General features: G+C 43.9%; 1 protein-coding gene across 5 annotated transcripts in view; it reads left to right on the top strand.

Moving 5' to 3' along the window:
- Positions 1–25738, top strand: part of ACAP3 (ArfGAP with coiled-coil, ankyrin repeat and PH domains 3) — a 135041-nt gene that overhangs the window by 51688 nt on the left and 57615 nt on the right. For all 5 annotated transcript variants that reach the window (XM_075189741.1, XM_075189738.1, XM_075189740.1 and 2 more), the window contains exons 2-4: positions 13147–13204; positions 15497–15616; positions 17389–17442. In XM_075189741.1, coding sequence (XP_075045842.1) covers positions 13147–13204; positions 15497–15616; positions 17389–17442 — 232 coding nt within the window. The remainder of the gene's footprint in view (positions 1–13146; positions 13205–15496; positions 15617–17388; positions 17443–25738) is intronic.

The following is a 25738-nucleotide window of genomic DNA, read 5'->3' as shown; positions in this document are numbered from 1 at the left end:
CCTCTGGGTGCTCCTGTTTCCTCCCCACACTCCAAAAACATACTGGTGGGGATGATTTAAAAACATGTCTGCATATAGGAACACAAATAAGCCACTTCTTTTTTACTCCATTGACTTATGGGATATAATGTGTTTATAGCATCTTTTTCATACTTGCCTACTCTGAATTTTGGGGAGGACAAAATTCATGGTCTAAATTTAAACTAAAGTGGCCCAAAATTTCTGAAACTCTGGGTCCAACAGGGCCAATAATCATGATAACAATCGGGCATGCTGGGAAACTCTGCCACCCTCGGGCCAGTAAATGCGATATTTAGCTGACTCAACAAATATAACCCCCCCTTCCCCCATGATGATGTTCGTGTTGTCCAATTCGATTGGAAAATTATTGTAGAGGGGAGGGGGGAGTACATTGTATTCCAGGCGATATGGAGTATACATTGGGGGTTTCCTAATCTCTTGAGAAAACGTAAGGCAGCATGACATATTAGTGTTTGGGGTGCAGAGATCTCCAGAGGTAATTATATACAGGGGGATATTTATTTATGCATATCCTTGCTGCTACTTTATAAATAGCCCTGCTCTATAAATGGCTGCAGCTGTTACTATTTCCAGCATATATATTCCTCCACTATTCCAGTCACATCCGCAGTCAGGTGACCAGATAAAGGGCCGGCTGTAATGACATCACGGAAGCTTTCTCAGTTGTCACCGCAGCCTTCGGGGTGAAACCTGCTCATTCATAATGGATTTTCCCATGATAAATGGAAAGCTGCGGATGAATCCTCTGCAGATCTCTAGTAGCCCACCCTCCAGTCTAAGCCCCCTCTCCTGCCTGCTGCACCTGCATCCCTGACCACAATGTCTTTTATCTCCTCTCACCCATCCCTACAGGGATGGGGAGAGGAGGGTCTCATAAACACAGGCTGCTAAACTGCTCCTGAGAAATCCATTTGCAGCCCTCGAACAAAAGCAGATTTGCACATGTGACCGTCACTCGGACATCTCTTATTAATACTGGACAGACATCAGGTTTTTCCTCTTGAGTCCAGTTTACTCATTTTATATTGTTCCTCACGCTTGAATTTTGTTCATAATTGAGTCTTTAGCATGATCTAAAGCTGGGTACACACTACACAGTTTTCATCCAATAATCGGCTAAATCAGCGGACATACGACCGCTCGTTCAAAAGTCGGGTCAGTGTGTGCAGTGACGCGATGGTCGAAAGTCTGCCCAAATGGACGATTGTCGCCTCATTTGGTTGGTCGTACCGTTTAATATTTTCGTTCCAATCTCATTTCCGTTGTGTAGTGTGTATAAACTTCCGACCGATCCACAACAGTGAGTATGAAATTAGTCATTGCTCACGACAACATGGCTGTAAAAAGTCGCTAAAGGGACGTCCGCTCTTCCCTTTATCGTCCTAAACAAGACTAGTGTGTATGCAGCCCATGGACCGAGCGATCGGAACATCGATCGCATGTAAAATCGCTCGGCATAAAAAGTTGGTTGAAATTTCTGTAGTGTGTACCCAGCTTTAATCGTACAACAGATTTGAATTTCTCAGTCTTACCCTATTCTTTAATGTGAGCTGCACACTATTTGGAACTCTTGAATTTGGAACTCTGTATATACATTGGAACAAAATGGGGACCATTGTGGGTTTTCTCAAGTGCAGTTGTGTTTTTAGACCCATATCACACATTGCAGCATGTCAAGATCCATATCCCAGCTTTTCAGTTATCTATATTTCCTAGGGTTCCCCTTCTTATACATCTTTGACATAACCCAACATTCCAGAAAGGAATGTTGTGGATTAAGGCTTTGAAATCCCATTTGCTCAAAATGTTCAACGTTGCAGAAAACAGAAAAAACAGGTAAAAATGGGAAAACGTTTGAATGTGTAAATAGACCATCTAACAAACACTACACCATCACAAACTGGAATCACTAAGAGAAAATGAACCCAATTGATAAGTAGATTTTATTTTCGAGTTTTTTTTCCTCTATAAATATTCAGGAGAACACACAGCATGAAGAACTCTGCACAAACCAATGTATTTCTTTGCATATTTATATTAATTAAAGAACTACTACTGTCTTCTGAGACATCACCACCATTTATTTATATAGCACCACCAGCTTTGCAGCACTGTACAGAGAATGTTTGACACTCACATCAGTTCTTGTCCCATTGGAGCTTACAGTCTAAATTCCCTATCACACAGACAAGTATTCGTTTTATCAGCAGCTAATTAACCTACCAGTATGTTTTTTGAAGTGTGGGAGGAAACTGAAGCACCCAGAGGAAACCCACGCAAACACAGGGGGAACATACAATCTCGCCACAGATAAGGCCATGGTTGGGAATCGAACTCGCCACCCTAGCAAGCACTGGGTGCTAGGGTGGTAGCGGTGCTAGTGGTTAGGCAGAGGCGCTAACCACTGAGCCACCATGCTGAGACCTCTCATCTAACACTCCCTCCTCTAAACTAAAGTGGTTACTTCTGCCCTTCAGCATAAAGTACTCACAGTAACGCAAGTGGGTATATTACTTAAAATTTAGGAGCAACACAGTCACCTTTGACCCAACATTTCCTGTATAACTAATTACGTACAATTTATACTCTCAACAAGTTGCAATTATCATATTTAGTTGCTGCCATACCTACAAGGACTAATGTTGTGGGCGGTGTGTATGGGACAGGTTATGCCATCGGTTACATAGAAAAAGTGACAATCCAGATCTTCATTCATAGACCATGAATCACAGACAACCAGCAAGGAGAATGCACAAAGTCTGCATTGTAAGTGGTACCTGTAGAACGTAATTGGATAATTTTAGAGAACCAGAAGAGCCAGTAAACCAGCATCTGAGCACTCTCGTCCATGAGGGCTTTTAGGAACTTAAAAAAAAAATGGACAAAATGACTGTCCTGTCTAATTAGTTCACTTTGTTCTTCTCCTTGGCTGCATAATGACATTTTTGGAAGAGTGCACGCGTGCTTAGTCGAAAAATAGAATATATATATATATATATATATATATATATATATATATATATATATATATATATATATATATATATATATATACACATATACAGATACATTTATTGTTGGCCAAACATTCTAAATTTATACCTCCTTAATTAGTTTTAGATTTTGTTTTAATCATTTATTTTGTTTACTTTCACCCTCTTTATGCCGAAATAGTTGAAAAAAGATATAAACATGCGAAAATAAGTTTTGTAACTAATGCAGAATTTATCGGAGAGGACGGTTCTTAAACATATCCGGTGTTAAATCTATGTGTGTCTGTCAGCAGTATTCAGTTGCAGTGTGCCTCAGTACACACAACAGTATTGCATGTCAGTGACACTATGCACAATTAGGAGGAACAAAGGAGCATTGTGCCGAAGTTGTGTTAAACAGGTGTAGAGCACCCCTCCCTTCTGATTTTTGTTTCATTATACCTGACAATACATCTGCAGTAGATTACCTCCTAGTGTTACAACTGAAGATTTTTATCTTTTCATTTGCTCCTCATATTTAGAGTATATGAGTAAGCTATTAACATTTAATGTAACATTAATAGTGCAGCCATAGTAAAACCCAATGTTGGTCATGCATACACCATTGTTGGTGTGGGTATACTTTCTTATGCTGCTGATCTAATGTGATCATTCAGAGCCAATGTGCTGCAAGCTAGCAGTTTGATGTGAATAGTAAATGTAGACTTATGTTTTAGTTTTGTCTATTTAAATATGTTTAATGTATAGTTGTACTGTCCTGCGTGAACTCAATAAGAACCTGACATTGGTGAACTAAAAATTAAAACATCTTTTGTTTAAACTAAATCATACATTACATGCCCACTTTCAAGAAGTCATGTGACATGGGGTAGGAGGAGGGCGTGGTGACATTTTGCGTCACCATAGCCCCGCCTCCACTATAAAAAAGGCCGAAATTCACGGCATTGAATGGAGGGGCGGAGCTTAATGACACGATTTAGCCTCGCCCCCTCCATTCACTGCCGTGAATTTCGCCAAATTTCGGGAGTTTTGCCTAGTCTTCCGGGAGTCCGTGAGGACTCCCCAAAATTCGGGAGAGTAGGCAGGTATGAACTAAATGGTATGCAAATTCAACAACAATCCTTTTCACTCAAAGGTAGAGACAGTAATGCAAAAACTTTTTTTTTTTTGAGGATTGGAGACATAAGTCCATATTTTCGGCCAAACTGCATGGCCCTATATCAAGACAGTGCTAATTCAATCAAGCCCTACTTTTCTCATTACATGCACATTTGGTCACTACTTCTGTGCTGGTAACTCATGGGCAGATGCGATATTCCAACCCCAGTTGGGGTCCTGCGCAGTGTTGTCCTTGGCGGTCATATTTCCCAAAATACCCGTAAATAAACTGAGTTTCCATCGAAACGCGTCAACCAACTGGGAGATAAAATCGCTGTGTGTGTGCGGCTGAAATTAGTTAATGCAACTTAAGAATTTTATCTCTAGGGCATTTGCAAAGTCTGCTGGAGACGACCAATATTTGGTTTTTGTTTTGCAAAACGTTTTATTTGCCTTTTCAAATACAAAAAAAACCAGTAGACATTAAATACATTTTTTTTATAGAATGATATATATGGGCATTTTAGAAATACTAGTATGTGACAAATACAATGTAGAATGCTATTTCTAGTATAAAAATAGTCTGTATAGTCCTATATGTTAATCAATAATATTATTACATTGATCTCAGTGGGTGTATGTCTTCCCTGTCTCCTTAAACCACCAATCTGACACCTAAATCTATCTGCCTGGCATCTAGACTGTGCAGACCTGCTCTGCGTCACTCTTCAGCTGCTCGGAACCTCAAGCTAATGCAATGGAATGTTTTCAAAATCCCTAACAAGCTCTTCTCTTTGTCAAACTGTACAAATTGAGGGAGGGTTAAATGTTACTATGAGATAGTTATGAGAACAAATGTGTTTTATAGTATTGAGGGTTCCCAGTCAATAATCTCTCCCTTGACATCTGAATTAACTGCTGGAATGACGGGGCGGAAGCTGTCTTCTTTAGAGGCCTACATTCCTGGAAAGGAACATGGCCCAGACAGGCAAGAGTTCAGGGGAACCTGGCAGGGTGACAGGGATCCCTATATTCTTTAATGGACATGGATATTCCCAAGAAGTAGGCTCGTATATCTGGGAATGCAAAGAACTGGGCTTCTTACAGTCGGTTCTGATCACATTGACCAGCTGCAGTAGCACCATTACTGAGGAAATATTGCACAATCCAGTACAGATGATGCCAAATAATATATTAGTAATTGTGACTCTTTTATTGTTGTAATCTATGCCTAATACCAAGTGATGAAGGTATTAGACATAGGTGCACACGTGGGACCAAATATGGGGACCCACTGCTGTCAAAATATTATATTGTATTACTAATAGAAAACACATTTTATGCACAATATCATGCAGCTTAGAATTGTCTAAGTATAGTTTAGCCAGTTTGATGGCCAGGAACATGTGCGTCATACAATCGCCAACTGGTTTTAATTTAAATTTGTGGTTCAAAATTTGAGGCGGCACCTTTTCATATTCAAGGTTTGCTATTTTTTAGCTGTAAAATTAGTGATTCTAAATATTTTTTCTTTTTAAACAATATTTAAACAAGACCTTTTAAATAATTACAAAGTATTTTTTAAAAACCTTTTCATTTGAAGTGTAAAGAGTACTTTTTTCAAAGTTTATGTTCCAGGTCCGCTGTTCGCCATTAACAAAAGTTAAAATATATCCGTTTATACTCAAACCTGTTATAGCTGGTTGGCACAGTTTATCAAATTTAGCTAAATTTTTGTTGTTGTTGTTTATTATTATTATTATTATGTATTTATTTATTTTTATTTTTATTTATTTGTATTATTATTATTGGGGGCTGACCTAATATTTGTGAAAATTCATCCTGTCTGTGCCCTGGGCTGCAGTGACTTATTATTCTACGGCTATGAAGTGCCTCATTGTTGCCACTGGTTACTAGTGAATGGATATTCTGCATTCTAATGGATGGTTCAGCCGACAAAATGGCTGCCTGCACTGTGTAGGAGACAGGTGCCCCTCACACTAACTATATCAGAGACTTTCTTTTTACACTGTGGCCTATAGTTGAATTGTAAAAGAAGGCTTTTTACAAGGCAGTTCTGTAATGTTTCTTAACGCCATTGTTTATAATTACTGTGCTCTATGCAGTTTTATACTCCTGGCGATGAGATAATTAAAGGGGAGGTAAATTTAATGGGGATGTGACCTGTGGGAAAATTAATTGGATTACTGAAGATGTGGGGGTAACATAGGGAGTGATTAATACATTTATTGTAACTGGTAGCCATAATTACTGTGAATACCATAAATAGTGTCCTTTTTGGATGCAAATTTCAGGACCTATGTTGTATATGCAGTAAAATGTCCTTCCACACTGGGACTTATCATGTATCAGCCTCGGGTTCTTCTCAGAACTGAAGACTTAGGTCTGTGTGCAAAGACAATGCATACAGCGAGATAATTATATTACTTAATGCCTCCTGGAAGCAAAAAAAAAAATGAAAAGAATTGTAATTAAGGGTCTACATCTTATTAAATGCAGAAATATATAATGTAAGTAGGTCACCATAATAGTGTTTGGTTATAAAGGCAAGTATCATCAATGTGCTGGGACTCATTGCCAAAATAAGATACTGGCTGTAACTTGGTGTAGGTTAGACTGATAAAAGATAAAGTAAGCACTTGTCTACAAAACCATGAAAGCCGCCATTTTGTAGGCTGATCCCATCTTCACAAGAATCCAGCCCATAGATTCATTAGTGACATCACTGAGCCGTATTACCCAGTTCTCAGAGATGCCACTAGTTAGTGAACTGATAGGCTGTAGTCTCATGAATACTGCATCAGCAGACAAAATGGCTGCCTCTAATGGCTGTATATACGATGGGTGCACCTAAATATATGGTTGCTATGGGTTACAGCACACTTGCGCCATGTTATTATAAGTCCTACAGCTGTGATGATTTTTGCAGCAGGGAGTGGTGTATATATTTGTGGTGATCGGTATCGTGTTTCTCCCACAGCTGGGCGTTACTGCATCACAAATGAATTAAGATATTGACATAACATTGGGAAACCCAGGATGACCTGTGGTGCGGAAGCAGCAAGTCGTTAACAAATTATGGTTGCTATAGATACTGTAACTATGGAAAATGGTTTCTATATTCTATAGGGACATATTTTTTTTTTTATTTACAAAGATTAAGAAAAATTGAGCTAGAGGTAGGGTGAATGGAGGTGAATTTAGCTGTTTGAAGGGAGCATGGGAGCGATCATGACAAAGCAGCCATCCTTTTACATTTCAAAAGTTATCTGAGTAAAGTGGTCCTTTCAGTTTTAGCTTCTTGGTGGGCCGTACAGTGCATTGCGGATTTCTCTTGTACTCTCAGGTTAAGTGCTTCAGTAATGGCTGTGCAAGAACATTTAAAAAAAAAAAAAAATCCTGTCAGCAGATGAGTTATCAGCTATCGGCCTCCAGGGTTATATAACACAGGAGCGACTGAGAGCTATCAGTTCTGTCTGCCTGGCGGTGCACTGCAGGTGTTAGAAATGGGGCATTTACAAACGTACTTTATAGAAGCAATATTTAGAAATAGATCACCATAGCTATAGATGTTTATATTAGCACACCCTACATATAATGCAGAGTGCAGGGGGAATTTTAATGTGCTGCATCCACTGTTACATGGTGTAAAAAATGAGGTGCGGTGTAGATTTAAATGGTGGCATTTTTCTGGTGTGAGCGACAGGTCAAACCTGGTACAGGTCCAATGCAAGGGGATAAAGGATGCTTGTAACATCAGTTAATGTAGTTTATTAAATTTATTGATTAACAAATATTGTGCACAATTAAATAGAATTTAAGATTTTAATATGCTTCTACAAAACTGTAATCTAAAGAGTCCAAGTATATTTTTTTCCGTATTTCCCTGTGTATTTGTAATGTGTCAATTTTAAGGGATGAATTTATCAAAATAATTTTGCTGTAGGACTGATTTTCATAAGGCGCTAGTAGTTCTCACCAATAAGTACAGTTATCATTGTTTGACTTCTCTTTGCCCTAATTCCTTGATCTCCTCCCAGAGCTCTGCTGTTTATCAGTCTTATCGTATTGTAAGAGGGTTATCGCACCTCTATAGCTTGGGGGTGTGACATAGTGTACCGGTCGCCTGCACATAGTCAAACCTCCCAGCGATTTTGGCGGCTTAGCACTAGTCACCCTCTTGGCCACATAGATTGTGTCATGGTCACGCCCCTTACATAATTTTTAATTGTTGGGAGCTATGACATAGTTGAGGTGAACACTTATCCTGGACTCCGACAAAATGGCTGCTCCTCTGTGTAGGTGTGACTGGTACACTTTATCATAGTGGTAAATAGATGTCATCTGATCGTTTTTTCCAATTATGTTTTTAAGGTATAAATCTGGTAAAGATTTTTTCTGACTGTGTCCCTGTTTGATCTGCTGTATAGTGCACTGTATACAATTCAGATTTTTTAATTCTTGACGTTCTTTGTGTAATGATTTTTGTTCCTCTATAGTGCACCATGTCTTGTGCTAATGTGCACCTGTCCAACTGCGTTGTGGCGGGATTAGAGTTGAAGTGACTTTGGTATAATGCATTCTGGGATTAATTTAGGGATTGTTGAGGGGTAATGGGTTTCTGACGGTAACGGGGTGAAATAATGTAATATGTGTGCTGAACGGCTGAAGGAAGGGATATCGATGCCAGACTGCACTTAAGAAGGATACAAATCATTAGATTAGCAGCAGGAAGCACATCCTTTCACATGGCACAGGGGTAGATGGGGAATTATGGTCTGTGTTGCTGTGTGCTGGGTAAATGGATTCCTGACTGTAACACAGCCATCCTGGGTCTGCGGCTGCAAGATCCCTCCTGCTTCATCATATTAGACTTTCTTATTGTAAATGAATGATCTTTTTGTACTTTCTGGAATACGTTTATCTATTTTACATTAATCATGATGATGATGGGGGGGGGGGGGGGGGGGTCATGCAGTTCTGTGGTGATGTGGAGGAGAGGGAGCAATAACAGCCTATAAGGGCCAAAATATGTATATAGATACCAGACCATAGTTAGGTTTAGTAAGGTCAAATGCATGTTGAATTGGCAGAGTACTGTCTGAGAATAGGTTTTACCTTGCTGTTATATAGGCGAGTTTGATCTGATATAGTGCTTGGTTACCTGTGTGTGAGCGACAATATAGAGCCTGGATTTCGTTGGGCGGGTCAGAGGAGAATCAAAGTGCTGATTTTTGCATAGGTTTTGGGGAAGAAACATGAGGGCTCAATTTAAAAAAAAATAGATCTGTAAAGTGTTGAAAAGAGGAAACCTTTTAGCTTACATATTGCTGTTTTTTGTTTTCAATTTTTGCTCCCTTTCCTCACAAATGGACTCTCTATTTCTCTGTCCCCTTCTCTCTCTCTCCCCCCCTTCTCGCACTCCTCCTCTCCCCCCTTCTCGCACTCCTCCTCTCCCCCCTTCTCGCACTCCCCCTCTCCCCCCTTCTCGCACTCCTCCTCTCCCCCCTTCTCGCACTCCCCCTCTCCCCCCTTCTCGCACTCCCCCTCTCCCCCTTCTCGCACTCCCCCTCTCCCCCCTTCTCGCACTCCCCCTCTAACCCCTTCTCGCACTCCCCCTCTCCCCCCTTCTCGCACTCCCCCTCTCCCCCCTTCTCGCACTCCCCCTCTCCCCCCTTCTCGCACTCCCCCTCTAACCCCTTCTCGCACTCCTCCTCTCCCCCCTTCTCGCACTCCCCCTCTCCCCCCTTCTCGCACTCCCTCTCTCCCCCCTTCTCGCACTCCTCCTCTCCCCCCTTCTCGCACTCCCCCTCTCCCCCCTTCTCGCACTCCCCCTCTCCCCCCTTCTCGCACTCCCCCCTTCTCGCACTCCCCCTCTCCCCCCTTCTCGCACTCCCCCTCTAACCCCTTCTCGCACTCCCCCTCTAACCCCTTCTCGCACTCCCCCTCTAACCCCTTCTCGCACTCCCCCTCTCCCCCCTTCTCGCACTCCCCCTCTCCCCCCTTCTCGCACTCCCCCTCTCCCCCCTTCTCGCACTCCCCCTCTCCCCCCTTCTCGCACTCCCCCCTTCTCGCACTCCCCCTCTCCCCCCTTCTCGCACTCCCCCTCTCCCCCCTTCTCGCACTCCTCCTCTCCCCCCTTCTCGCACTCCCCCTCTCCCCCCTTCTCGCACTCCCCCTCTCCCCCCTTCTCGCACTCCCCCCTTCTCGCACTCCCCCCTTCTCGCACTCCCCCTCTCCCCCTTCTCGCACTCCCCCTCTCCCCCCTTCTCGCACTCCCCCTCTCCCCCCTTCTCGCACTCCCCCTCTCCCCCCTTCTCGCACTCCTCCTCTCCCCCCTTCTCCCCCTCTACCCCCTTCTCGCACTCCTCCTCTCCCCCCTCTTTTTTCCCTCTCTCACCTTTTACCCCCTTTCTTTCTCTCTATCACCCTCTATTTCCCTCTGTTTCTCGCCCCCACACCCTTGTTCTCTCTGTTTTTCTCTCGCTATCACCCTCTCCCCTCTCTCACTCACACCCTTGTTCTCTCTCTTTATCTCCTGCTATCATCCTCTCACCCTTTCCCTCTCTCTCTCTCTCTCTCCCCCCCTCTCTCTCTCTCACCCTGTCTCTCTTTCTCCCACTTCTCCCTGTTACAGTACTATTGGCCTCAGCTGTGTGTAATGCACTTAGAGAGGATACGAATCAATAGATTACCAGCCCTGATTTAGACCCAGGAAGCGCATCCTTGCACATGGCAGCCGGGTGGATGGGAGGGAAATGTGGTCTTGTGACAGGAATGTTGCCGTCAGCCTTAATGGGAACAGCGTAAATATACCCATAGTAACAATAGCTGCAAAGTTTTGTTGAGGAAACAGGAAAGTTACCGTCCTTCTGTCAGCAGCTTTTAATCCTTTTGACCATTTGCCACAACGTCATGTCATTGTTTTACATGGATGTCTTATGCTAAGAATCTCTAGGGCAGCTGTGTTCTTTTTTTTTTTTTACTTTTTTTTTTTTTTTACTTTTTTTTTTTTTTTTTTCTCCTCAAATATAGTGGGCGAATCTTTTCTCCAAATATTATGATGTCTGAGCAGTATCATAATAACGTCTTTTTGAATGCTAAATACTCTTCTTCAATACATTTTGGCTTATACAGTGTGCTGAATAAGAGCAGACATTGAACATTATTCCCAGTATGTAGAAGAAAAGTAAAGATTTAAATCAGAGGATTTTACAGGGACTGAACTTCAAATAGTTGTCGGCTCTGCAGAGAATGCCACTCATTGTACCTGCATTTGGTTAATGTATGTGGTGGTCAGACATCTCCTGCAGTGTGACTTTACATTTAAATATTGCCCAGTGTTGGATTCTTACTGGTTGCAAAGCGCGTGCCTTTGTGATCACAACAAAGCCCAGCGAATCAGTCCTTTGTTGGAGTCAGCAGGATGGGGCTCTGGCTGTATAATCTAAGTGGTTGGTGCGATCCAGCTACAGATTGCTGAGCACAAGACCCTTTCTAGAACCAGCGTCCAAATTAGTCTCTTTCTGTTCCTCTCATTGTTCCAACTAGCAGAGATTTACTGTGCAAATAAACCTCTAGAGAAGAGGCCTAGGACGGACAGCTGGATGGTGCATAATTTATTAATGCAGAAGTGCAAAAGCATTTACTAGGACAAAATATCTCCACTGAGGTGCAGTGAAGCATCGACTGGCATATTTGTCACAAATGTCTTCTGTGTATGAGAGCTTTACATTTGTGATCAGTTACATTATGAGCAATGTAGTATGTGTATGTACGTATATGTGTGTGTGTGTTCGGTAGACTCGGCTCATTCATACCTATCGTTTCTCATCTCTCCCGCTTTTCACATGTTAATAGATGCATGAAAAATGCATTGGATCGGTCAAATAATAGTCAATGGCGCCTGTCCCACCATTGGGAAAATAAATAGGTTTATTGGGCAGCACGGTGGCTCAGTGGTTAGCACTTCTGCCTCACAGCACTGGGGTCATGAGTTTGATTCCCGACCATGGCCTTATCTGTGTGGAGTTTGTATGTTCTCCCTGTGTTTGTGTAGGTTTCCTCCCACACTCCAAAAACATACTAGTAGGTTAATTGGCTGCTATTAAATTGACCCTAGTCTAGTCTCTCTCTGTCTGTGTGTCTGTGTATGTTATGGAATTAGACTGTAAGCTCCAATGGGGCAGGGACTGATGTGAGTGAGTTCTCTGTACAGCGCTGCGGAATTAGTGGCGCTATATAAATAACTGATGATGATTTATTTCATACCGCGTGTGATCCAGTCACTTGACATGAACTCAAAGGGGCATATTCAATTGTTACTGCCTAAAGTAACGCGGAGCGTGCACTATTACCGTCATTACGGTAATTGTGCGCGTAAATACCGATATTACGGTACTTTTCTCGCTGGATTTCAGCTAGTGGCTCAGGGAGCTGCGAGCTGAAATCCGGCTTAGATTACCGTAATAACCGTAATACTTTTTCCGCAACGGAAACAGCCAACAATTGAATATGCCCCAAAGTGGCCAGATCTGTACAATTTAGCCACTCACTTGTTTATCCAATTTGGAAACAAATCCCATGAGTCCGAGCAAGTGATCGGATCAGGCCTGCATGCAGCCAGCTTTACTGAGAACTACTTTAAAATACTTTGAAATATTATATGCCCCTGTTGTATAGCTAATTGCAGGATATTATATTCTGTAAACCTTTTAGGCTCAAAATGACTTCCTATTTTCTTTAGTACGTCTACCAAAAAAATCAAACCCTTATCTCACAGGTGTTAATTATTGCATCTAGTAGCGTCAACGCTGCTTGTATTTCTTTCTGTAGTTATGCATGTATAATATGTTTGGTGATGGCTTATTTGCTGGTGTTGTGCAGTCACCCCGTGCTTTTCCCACCGCATGGAATGTTAGGTCTCTGTACAAACTGCATGTAACACGCATTCTCTGAGCACGTTAACCATTGTTTCCCTTTCTCCCTACAGGGCAGCGATCGATGAGGTGGAAACAGATGTGGTAGAAATTGAAGCCAAACTTGACAAGGTGAGGAATATGTGGTGTGTACACAGCACCTCAAGGTCACCATTGTCACCCACGTCTGACTCCTTGTAGCCTTTGCCCTACATCTCACAGCACATGAGTGGCAGACCTCAGCACTGCTCTGTAGATACCTAGAACGGAGATCAGTGTCAGCACTGACAGGCAGCCGGGGCTCAACATCTGCAAGCAGTGAGCCGGAAACATTCCTTAAAAAAATGTTTTCCAGCCGGGCTGTGGAGCATGTAAGACGTTTGTGCTGAGGGAGCATTCTCTGGCACTGTCCGTAAATCCACGTATCGCGGATCTGGGCCGACCCCCTGCCCGTCTGGCCACCAGATGACCAGGAAACCGTTCCCACGTCTGCACACAAGACACCCGCATTTGCTGGCTCGAACCTAGACACATCTGAAAAACAAGCAATGCGATGTCTGAGTGTGCGACTGGAATGCAATAAAATAAAATGAACTTTTTATTTTTTTGTTATTGGAAATACTTGGACCAGGGACTGTCAGGGTTTTCCAGCAGTTTATTGGAGCCTCGCGCCCCACAAGCGGCTCTGATTGTACTTGTAGATGCCAACTGTATCTGGTCTCTCTGTCGTCGTGGTGACATCAGCCTACTATGTTCGGCAGATGTGCAGTAGTGGGGCTCAGCAAATTGTGGGTCCACGTGGATGTGAATTCACCATAGTGCTTAGAAACTAGAGTCCTTTTAGTTTGTTGGGAATAAGACGTTACTATGTGCAGGCAAATGTGCTGTAAACCCAGGGCCTGATTAAGGGTTCTGGCCGCCCTAGGCTAATACGGCCGCAGCGCCCCCCCCCCCTCCTCCGAATATATAGGTGTATAGGAACACCCCTGAATATGAATGTTCAGGTGTATTCTCCAGCATTCAAATTTAGACAGATTGTGCCATTGTCTCTTACCTGTTCTTGCTCTTCTCTCTTGCAACTTTGTTATCCTCTCGCTGGCTTCTGGAAAGTTGGCGTCCTGTTTTGAAAATGCAAAAATGTATTATAATGCAAACCCTGAATGATTAGGCCCTTTAGTTAAAACAAAACACTCCATTATGGCCAGCTAAAAGTACCCCATTGGACAGGCATATATAAGCAATATCTGAATATTTGTTGTCAATCAAATACAAACCTCTACCAGCCCCATCTCACTAATATTTAGTATTCTAGTGATTGCTGAGACCACCCATGTGACCACCACACAATCATGAGATTCTGCCCCCCAAAGCTGCTGTATTTGTTAAATACCCCCTGCAGCCATTTTCCTTAACCACAACCCCCTCCCCCCACAGCCATTTTCCTTAACCCCTGCTGCAGCCATTTTCTTTACCTCCCACCCTGCATCCATCCCCCTTGCAGCTATTTTCCTTACCTCCACTCTGCTAGCTAGCTATCCCCCCCCCCCTGTCACATCAAAACTCCCCCAGTCACATATATCAGCCCCCCTCCTCTGCCCTCCTTCATACATATCAACCTCTCTACCTCCCTATAGATTTTCATGGCAGCCCCCCCCTCCCACCCTATAGATTTGTATGACAGTCCCCCTCTCCCTCCCTATACATATGCATGACAGCCCCCCCTCTCCCTCCCTATAGATATGCAGGGCAGTTCCCCCCTCTCCCTATAGATATGCAGGGCAGTTCCCCCTTCCTATAGATGTGCAGGACAGTTCCCCCCCCCCCCCCTTCCTATAGATGTGCAGGACAGTTCCCCCCCCCTTCCTATAGATATGCAGGGTAGTTCCCCCCCCCCCCCCCTTCCTATAGATATGCAGGGTAGTTTCCCCCCCCCCCCTTCCTATAGATGTGCAGGGCAGTTCCCCCCTTCACTTGCCTGTAGTTTTGCCAGCTCCTGTGTTAGCGTCCCGGTGGCTCCTGTGTTAGCGTCCCGGTGGCTCCTGTGTTAGCGTCCCGGTGGCTCCTGTGTTAGCGTCCCGGTGGCTCCTGTGTTAGCGTCCCGGTGGCTCCTGTGTTAGCGTCCCGGTGGCTCCTGTGTTAGCGTCCCGGTGGCTCCTGTGTTAGCGTCCCGGTGGCTCCTGTGTCAGCGGCCCCAAAAGAGACTATGTCAGAGGGCTGGTAGCTCCTTTATTAGTGGACTGATGCCACCTATATTATTCTCCTGTATCTTGATGACTGGTAAAATTGTGCAGGATCATCTGCCAGGATAAGAGATAAATGGTCTGTGGAGGTTGTTTTTCCTTTTCCCCTTTAGAGTTGAAGCTGTCAGGTGTCGTGTATCTCTCTCGCCTTGATCTCACGCCATCTTTATTTCTCCTCCCCCAGTTGGTGAAACTATGCAGCGGGATGTTAGAAGCCGGCAAGACCTACCTGACAACCAATAAGCACTTTGTGAGCGGCATCCGAGACTTGTCCCAGCAGTGTAAGAAAGATGAGATGATCTCGGTAAGTTCCACCAGTGCCGCCACCTCCCTTACCTGGACAGTAAGTCACTTCATGGTACTTATTACTAAGTAGCTAAGGCCCCTATTTATCAAATGCAAAAATAGCTATCACTGCAATTTATCAATAATCTGTTGCTGGATTTGAGCTTATTATCTCTGGCAGTAAGCCTTTAGTGTATTGTGCAAAGTGAATAAAAGCCCTATCTATCGCCCATGAAAGTATCTAATTTCCCAGTAATAGGGCTTGTCACTCTGACAAATATGGGCCCCCCACAGAGACTTAAATCGGCCCCTAAGCGTCCACCCATGTGTGATAGATGTATTACTAAGCAAGTGTTCTGACATCTTTAGTGGTAATTTGGGCTCAGAGAATGGTCGTTCTGATGCATTTTATTACAGTTTACAATCTACAGAAATAAGTATTTCTTTATGCAGCTTTACTTTTGCACAGAAAGATTTTACTGAACATCTATAGAAAAATAAAGTTCTATTAAACCTTACTAAATATCTTTATTTTTTTCTCTTTCCTTAAACCATGAAACTCACAATACCACATTATCTTATATTCAGCTGGGTGAATTTCTTGTGTATGTAACCAAATTAAAGGATTCAATCTAATAGTCCTCTTAATTCTTAAAAATTAGCAATAATCGTGGCAATAACATCCATTTTCCTAACAGCTATTTCTGTGCTTTATTTATTTTTCATGATCTTTTGTTTTTAGTCAGAAAATATTTCAGTTAAATGTTTCACAGATCTGTTGTCTTTATTAATGTATTGAGCTAGAAACACCATTTGAGACATTTTATGTCGGTGAAAAAATACACTGCACAAAAACATTAGCGCCTTTGTGACATCATTGTATCCGCTACTTCATGTGCACGGCTGCTTGTGCGCCGTGAAAATGGCGGCTTGGTGGGCATACACAGAATACTGCCAGATAAGCAGATCACGGAGTGGTGTTGGTGTTACCGGATGGGCGATTGGCGCGACATAAAATAGAAAGGTTGCATGTTTTATATTCGTATGAGCAAAAGGGGGATTGTGGTGTTCCCAGGGAGCAGGGATTTTTACACATTTAAAGGGCCCAGTTTATTACGCCCACTTAGAGGACATGTAAATTAGTGCAGCTCAGTGTAGACATGTGTGTGAGAGAGTAACATGATTGAAAGATGAAAATGAATAGACTAGTAGGCTAGATACATAAATCACTTGTGTGCCCAGAGTGGTTTATTTACTATATTAAAGTCAAATGTTAAACTACAGACATTTTGGCAAAGGGATGGGCCGCAGAGACACAGCTAATCAATACTCAGGACTTTGCACGAGAGCCTGAATTGCGCTCCGGTTCGGCACCCGGTACCCTACGTTTGTTTGTTGAGATGTGATTACCTATACATGCCGACATCACCCAACCAGGGGAGAAAGCACAGAGAGATGTGATGCAGCATGTATTTTATGTGTTTGAGGACAGTCTCTGTTATCACTAATAATAAAGACCTATTACGTGGGTGTGCACACCCTGATATAGACATTTATGTCTGTCTGAGACACGTGTCCTGCCCAAACTGTACATAACAATATTATTATCCATTTAAATCGCTGTCAGTCAAACTGAATCCTGAATTGAAAAATCTTCTTCAGTATTCCTCTGATCACATGTACACCACAGTGGTGTGTGTGTGTATATGTATATTTTGTTGTACACTTTCTAGTAGAGTAATAATGTGCATCAACACATCTGATCCTCGTTCACTTTGCTTTTCATTTCAGGAATGTCTGGACAAATTTGGGGATAGCCTGCAGGAAATGGTTAACTACCACATGGTAAGAATGATCCCTTTAAAGGGAATTGATACTACCTGAAACGATGTAATAATCTGTTAGAATGTATGGGCACCTTACGCAGTGACTACAGTTGTTTTTTAAATGCACGTTTGCAAAAATATAAGGTGCGGATGTTGATTTGGATACGTATATTATCTTGTTTTTAAATTGTATCCACATTACAGTTTTGTTGTTATCTCAGTACTTGGATCGATGGTAGCAAACCTGTGGCTCTTCAGCTGAATTAGAGGTCCTAGAAAGCCCTACCGGGCCGCAGGTTTAGTGCTGGTAGTGCTACGTGACCGTTATTATTTTATTTGTACTTGAGCGACATCAGAAGATTACAGATAACATCGTTCCATTTTTAGCAACCCGCGTCAGCAGCAACTGGGGTTAAACGTGCAAGTAAAATCCTGTGCTTATTTAAAGCGCTCATCTCGTTTGCCTGTTGAGACTGGATTATTCCAGGGATTGCTCTAGCACATCTGCTCACCCGGCTGGGTGTTGCATAATCTGAGTGACGGCAGAGCCAGATGTTGCAGAGCGCACGGCCCAGGAAATGAGAGATGATCATGTCATCACTTTCCAGTTTCCCACCCTAAATCAGGCTGTTTAAGGGGACCCAGAGATAAGTCTCAAAGGGACCCTCGCTGATCGTATTTAAAATGGATTATCTGGCTGTTTGGATGACCGGTCAGAGCAGATAGTGTTGTAAAAGCCTTTACACTTATAACCGCTGGCGTTACATTGGAAATAATGTACCCTTGTGTAAAAAAATAAGAATATTAAAAGTCATGGGGTAAATGTATTCCATCTTCTAAAAAAGGAAAAGTGTAGGTGTTGCCCGTAGCAACCAATTACATTCTATCTGTCATTTATCTAGTGCATTCTAGAGAGTGATAGCTAGAATCTGATTCGTTGCTATGGGCAACCCCTCCACTTTTCCTTTTTAGAATGTTTATACATCTACCCCACATAATATTTTCTGGACCTTGTAAATCCACAATGTTGTAGACCGCGCACCTACACTACATAGAACCACAGAGTTTTGGGGAGCACACGATTGTCCGTATCTTTTGTGTGCCTGCCTAAAAATGCCATTTCACTGAATCTTAGGTTTATACAGCCTTTGCACCCTACATTGTGCCCACATGTGAAAGCAAGGTTTCTTGTATTGTGGGAAAAGACATCTATATCATGGGATAACATTTGCAAGTGCTGACTGCAGAGCATCCCCGGCAAGGAGGGGTCCGTCATGAACGCATTTTGAAACTTCCAGGCACATGAAATGCGGTGAAGCACATTTGTAAAAAAAAAAAAAAAAAAAATCACTATGTATTAAATACTTTCTTTCACTTGTTTTATACTTGACAATCCTGGTCCTCTTTCCTCCATGTGCATTTCCATCCGTAGCCACAGTATGTCAGTAGGTCACACAGATTTTTTTATGGGCACATTTCCCTAAAGCAGATGGGGCATCCACCTATGTCATACATGCCCACTCTCCCGGAATATCCAGGAGACTCCCGAATTCCGGGTAGGTCTCTTGGGAGAGCAGGCCATTCTCCCGCATCCTGCCCACTTGCTAGTGATCTCGGCAGTATGGGAGCCTCCATGACTCGATTTGCGTTGAATCACATCATTTTAGCCCCGCCCGCCATGGGTGTGCATCGCTGAGGTGGGGCTGAAATGACGCAATTCTCCATGCCCCGCCCCCTCTGTCCTCACACTTCACCAGTTGTAGAAAGTTGGCAGGTACAATCTGTGTATATGCTTGTAGGACAGATAGGTGCACAATGAAATGCATTGCACATCCACTAATTAAGTGGTTAGCAAATGACCCGTACTGTGTGTACACATGTACACTTAATGTGCCGAATTCTGGAGTTCCAATTACACATGTCTGGATTTTGTTTTGCATTCTATGTGAAACGCGACAGCGAAAATGGCGGGAGAAATAAAGCTGGATAGAAATCAAATGATGCCCCATAACGGTGCATATTTTATTTTCTCTCCTTCCCGAGTCGGGCGTCTGTTAGGGCAGTCTGTGTGGACAGCACTCATGTCAAGGCATCGAGATCATCTCTCTCTTTCTTGCACAATTCCCCCATTGTTTATCTTGTGCTGCTCTTTGAAACGCAGTGAGAGGAAACTTTGTCTGGGTGAGCCCTCCGGCCTTCATTTTAACACAATTTGTACTTCAAAGTTACTGTCATCATGTTTACAGGCAGCGAATTACCTCACCCAGACTCTGTCCCCACTAATTAGTAATGTAACAGGCTGTAAGCCTATTATTTGCAACTTGTCTTCGTAATTAAAGGGACGTTATATTTCTTTTAAAATATGCAGTGTTTAAGTATAACGTTTCTTTTCTGAGTTTTCTGTGATGAATAAAAACAAGGATGCATATCTGTGAAATTATTATTTTTACACTGTTTTTATTTAAATATTTAGCAAAGCAGACTTACATAAATGCATCGCTGAAAGGTTCGTTTAATAAAAGGGTGAACTTTGCACAATCGAGCTGTGACTCCTAACAACCAATCAGATTCTGCCATTTTCCTCTTAGATGTGTATTAGAGAATTCAAGCAAACCCCTGATTGGTTGCTACAGCTTACAGCATTCTAATTCATATAGCTCCATTTTATTAAACAAGCTCAAGTGTAATTGATGTCACATTTCTACAGCTGCCATTCTGCTTCCTCAACTTGTGTGTGTGTGTGTGTGTGTGTGTGTGTGTGTGTGTGTGTGTGTCATAGTTGCCATCCTTTCCAGGAGTCACGGGGAAATTGGGCGTGAGAGGGCGAGGCATTTGCATGATGCAAATGCGTAATTTTTATTTTGGGGTGGGGCCAAAATGATGCTATTCCCAGAGAATCGCATCATGGAGGCTCAAACTCTGCCCACTTCGATAGGAAGTGGGCAGATGCAGGAGAGCTACCAGCTCGCCTGGGAGACCTAGACGGAATTCGGGAATCTCCCGGAATGTAGATAAATATATGTATATGTGTGTGTTTGTATGTACGTTTGAGTATAAGATCTCTCTTTACCCTTTGTTTTCCTGTCTGCATTTATTTTGTCTACCTTGTTGTCCCTGTTGCATCATAATTGCCTACTCTCCCGGAATGTCTGGGAGACTCGCGACGAAGCAGGGCAACCTCCCGCTTCACAACCATTTGATAAGTTAAACGGTGGGGATTATGACGTGATTTGCGTGTCATTGTGGCCCCGCCCCCTGCTGTAATAGGCCAGAATATGTTATGTCAATTTAGGTGGTGGGGCAATAGGCGTGATTCTACAACGAGCCCCGCCCCTACATCCCGCTCCCCCAATCTCCCGGAGGCAATTTTGCCCAAGTTGGCAAGTATGTGTTACATGTATGTGCTGTTTTCTCCACCTTACAAATTAAAGAACATAATAATATATATATTATGGTATTCATACACTTCATGAAATAGCAGCTACAACAGATCATTGAGCCCGTTGTCCTTTTGCTGTGGAAAAGGAAGTAAAACAAACGGGTTTAGTTGGGTCTTCAGTATAATCTCCCCAACCTCAGACTAACGAGAGCGAACGTCTCCTGCACTCAGCGATTGTAAAGGGCTCCAGCTTCAGCTCACTGCGTCAGGAGCAGCAAGGCAGACATTGAGGTTTAGCGGTGGGAGGCATCTAAAGGTCAGACAGCAAATCCCCTCTAATTTCCTGATGACTTCATGTAAAGGGTTTAGCAGGAGACAGCAGGCAGAGAGGAGCAGGGAGCAGTATGCCCGGAGAGGGGCTGCCACACAGGAAACCCTGGGATCTAGAATAAGCACCCACTGAGCTTTTCCTTATCTGCCCTCAGAGGTTTTGATGGGAAGGGGTCTTCTCTGGTCCTGTCTCAGGAGACATGATTCATGCGTGAGTGCTGGACTGAGGAGGAGGGGGGGGGGGGGATCACACAAAGCACTCTCATAGCAATGTTGACAACCATATATTGATCATAAAAACAAGTGTGGATTTTCACACATGAGGTAAAAAGATGGCATCCTGTACTTTATATCTATTACATGAAGCAGGCCCTCTGCAATGCTCTGTGTCATCCTTACATCTACAGCCTGTCTCCTCTGGGCACTGCTTAAATGTTCTGCAAAATGTAGGTATTGCATGTTCGTGTCTGTAAACATCAAATATCATCATCATCATCATCACCACCATTTATTTATATAGTGCCACTAATTCCGCAGCGCTGTACAGAGAACTCACTCACATCAGTCCCTGCCCCATTGGAGCTTACAGTCTAAATTCCCTAACATACACACAGACAGAGACAGACTAGGGTCAATTTGTTAGCAGCCAATTAACCTACCAGTATGTTTTTGGAGTGTGGGAGGAAACCGGAGCACCCGGAGGAAACCCACGCAAACACGGGGAGAACATACAAACTCCACACAGATAAGGCCATGGTTGGGAATTGAACGCATGATCCCAGTGCTGTAAGGCAGAAGTGCTAACCACTTAGCCATCGTGACTGACAATATAGAGGACAAAGGAACATTGGATTAGGCCTATTGGCCATGTCATTGGGCTGTGTCACTCCAGCCTGTTCCTGCTTTCAGCTATTACTTTTTTTGATGATAAACACTCCAAAAATGGGATGGTAAACATATTATCTTGCAAAACCTTGTGACTAACTCCTGACTGGAACTGAAATGATCAGCCTACACAACAATACCTCATTTATCAACATGCTTTATTTAGCGAGATTTCTCTGCAAGTTTAGATTTGTCACCGTGGAAAGCTTTTTGAATGATGCTGTAATATTTGGAGGCTAAGGAATTATATGGTTTATTTATATCCTGCTCTTTGCATTATCACCTATTCAGGACATTCATAAAATCTGCCGCACACCTATGAAAAATAACAAAGCAAATGTAGCAGAGAATTATGAAGCGTAAATGTCCTATATTTATCAAAGATGTTCTCATAAATGTTCTGTGGTTATCGCCGTACCATTGTTTAATGTGGTGTCTGAGCTGGCCTAGGACAAGTGCTTTAATAGAACTAGCTCTTATAATCGCTCACAAAAATTACAAACGAAAAAACAGGAGGGGGTGGTGCTCCCCACAAAACTGCATTTGGAACCCCCTTATAATAAAAGCCAGGGGGGGTTTGCTGAGATGAAGCAGCCGCAGCAATCGGCGACTATTAGCAGACCATACAAGCAGTGAGGAAATTGCCGTGCACACAACATGGCCGCTGGTAGCCATCTTATAAGCTTCTCCATCTTGTATGCTGTTCTGTGCCTGTTAGTTTGCTTAGCTGCCCAGCTGAGCTTGAGCGTGCTGATCCATTACCAACATGTAGGTTATAAAACACCTTTGGGAAGAGCTTTTTCGTCATGGAACATAGAATACATTAATTTAATGTGAGCTGCCTAAAACGGCAAGGCTCGGTCTCCTGCTTGAATATGAGAATGGTAAGATAAGACACCGCTTCTGACTTCAAAATTAAGATAACATCTCTATTTTCTCTTATGTTGCAACTAAACAATGCATTTATATAAATGATTTCTTCCAGCTGCCTATAGTAAATGAATTCATATACACTCAGCATCCCTCAGCTATGGCTTCTAACAGCTGAACTGGCTGCAGTATTGTCTCACTACTACTGTATACAACCAGGTTACAGCCATCATCCATTTCTGACTGAAAAATGTTGGATTCTCTGTACAAAAACAGCTGACAAACACAGGCAGATAATTAAAATACTCTGTATTGCTGTTCCTAAGGCTGCTGTTCGCGTTTAATGAGCATGCCAGCCTTTAGCTAACGTGTATCCATCACTGGACTCTTGCTGAGGTTAAATTAGTAATGAGTCAGCACAGATCGCTCTAAATTCAAAGCATCTGACAGATATGGCGTTCTGCCTTGTTTGCTTTGTTTGCATATGTATGTCTTTGTAGTTGGGAAAACACAGTTCCATGTGACAGGCCAGCAACGTGTCTCACTGACAGCGAGGCGATAAGGAGGATGATGCGTTTTTATCAGCCAGTAAGTGCACAATTATGCTGCTCTGGTTGTGTCATGAACGTTAGGGTACCCGTCGCCTGCGCACACTGGAGGCAGCCATTTTGTTAGCTAAACCATTATTTGTGAGAGTTAAGTCTATGAATTCACAAACGTTCATGTGCCTCATGACTCGGTAATGTCACAAAATGGCTGCCTCCGCTGTGTGTTTAGATGACTTACCTTAAGATCCAACGGTCATTATTCCACAATTCCCTGAAATCTGGGGTGCATCTAAGCACGCTGCTTGAGGTGCAATCAAAATAACTCCACAAATCAACATTTGTTTATTTTAATTCAATTTATTAATTATTGGATTTATTGTCAAGGAAGAAACTGCTAAGGAAATGTCTGATTGGGTCCCTACAATTTACTGCTCCCAAAATTCTGCTACCTAAGACAAACACCTCAGTCCGCCTCAATATACAGGTGGAGCAGAATGTAACCGTGCTCCAAGGTTAAGCACTAAGGTCGTATTAGCTATGTTTAACTTGGGCTAGTAAATACAGTTAATGGCGAAAAGTATTCGATGTCCTGGTCTGCTGAACTGTCCCTGAGGTTAGTGTCGCTGAGTGCTCTCTGCTTTGTTACCAACTCCGCCATGTTAGGAACTGTTGGACACTGGTGTCTGTAAAGGCCTTTACATCATCCTCACTTCAGCTCAGGCAGAGCCTATGCAGAAACTCTCTGTACTCTGTAAGTAGAGGTGTCCAGGCACCCATCCCCAGTGAGCCTGCCCTCTCTCCCTTTCCCCTTACACATACACCAGGCACCCTGCCCTTTCCCCTTACACATACTTCAGGCACCCTGCCCTCTCTCCCTTTCCCCTTACACATACTCCAGACACCCTGCCCTTTCCCCTTACACATACACCTACTCCAGACACCCTGCCCTTTCCCCTTACACATACTCCAGGCACCCTGCCCTCTCTCCCTTTCCCCTTACACATACTCCAGGCACCCTGCCCTCTCTCCCTTTCCCCTTACACATACTCCAGGCACCCTGCCCTCTCTCCCTTTCCCCTTACACATACTCCAGGCACCCTGCCCTCTCTCCCTTTCCCCTTACACATACTCCAGGCACCCTGCCCTCTCTCCCTTTCCCCTTACACATACTCCAGGCACCCTGCCCTCTCTCCCTTTCCCCTTACATATACTCCAAGCACCCTGCCCTCTCTCCCTTTCCCCTTACATATACTCCAAGCACCCTGCCCTCTCTCCCTTTCCCCTTACACATACTCCAGGCACCCTGCCCTCTCTCCCTTTCCCCTTACACATACTCCCGGCACCCTGCCCTCTCTCCCTTTCCCCTTACACATACTCCAGGCACCCTGCCCTCTCTCCCTTTCCCCTTACACATACTCCAGGCACCCTGCCCTCTCTCCCTTTCCCCTTACATATACTCCAAGCACCCTGCCCTCTCTCCCTTTCCCCTTACATATACTCCAAGCACCCTGCCCTCTCTCCCTTTCCCCTTACACATACTCCAGGCACCCTGCCCTCTCTCCCTTTCCCCTTACACATACTCCCGGCACCCTGCCCTCTCTCCCTTTCCCCTTACACATACTCCAGGCACCCTGCCCTCTCTCCCTTTCCCCTTACACATACTCCAGGCACCCTGCCCTCTCTCCCTTTCCCCTTACACATACTCCAGGCACCCTGCCCTCTCTCCCTTTCCCCTTACACATACTCCAGGCACCCTGCCCTCTCTCCCTTTCCCCTTACACATACTCCAGGCACCCTGCCCTCTTTCCCTTTCCCCTTACACATACTCCAGGCACCCTGCCCTCTCTCCCTTTCCCCTTACACATACTCCAGGCACCCTGCCCTCTCTCCCTTTCCCCTTACACCAGGCACCCTGCCCTCTCTCCCTTTCCCCTTACACATACTCCCGGCACCCTGCCCTCTCTCCCTTTCCCCTTACACATACTCCAGGCACCCTGCCCTCTCTCCCTTTCCCCTTACACATACTCCAGGCACCCTGCCCTCTCTCCCTTTCCCCTTACACATACTCCAGGCACCCTGCCCTCTCTCCCTTTCCCCTTACACATACTCCAGGCACCCTGCCCTCTCTCCCTTTCCCCTTACACATACTCCAGGCACCCTGCCCTCTTTCCCTTTCCCCTTACACATACTCCAGGCACCCTGCCCTCTCTCCCTTTCCCCTTACACATACTCCAGGCACCCTGCCCTCTCTCCCTTTCCCCTTACACATACACCAGGCACCCTGCCCTCTCTCCCTTTCCCCT

This window comes from Mixophyes fleayi, chromosome 11 (genome assembly GCF_038048845.1).
Source record: "Mixophyes fleayi isolate aMixFle1 chromosome 11, aMixFle1.hap1, whole genome shotgun sequence".
Classification (NCBI taxonomy): domain Eukaryota; kingdom Metazoa; phylum Chordata; class Amphibia; order Anura; family Limnodynastidae; genus Mixophyes; species Mixophyes fleayi.
Note: the sequence above shows the minus strand (reverse complement) of the source record. Positions and strands in the feature narration are given on the sequence as shown.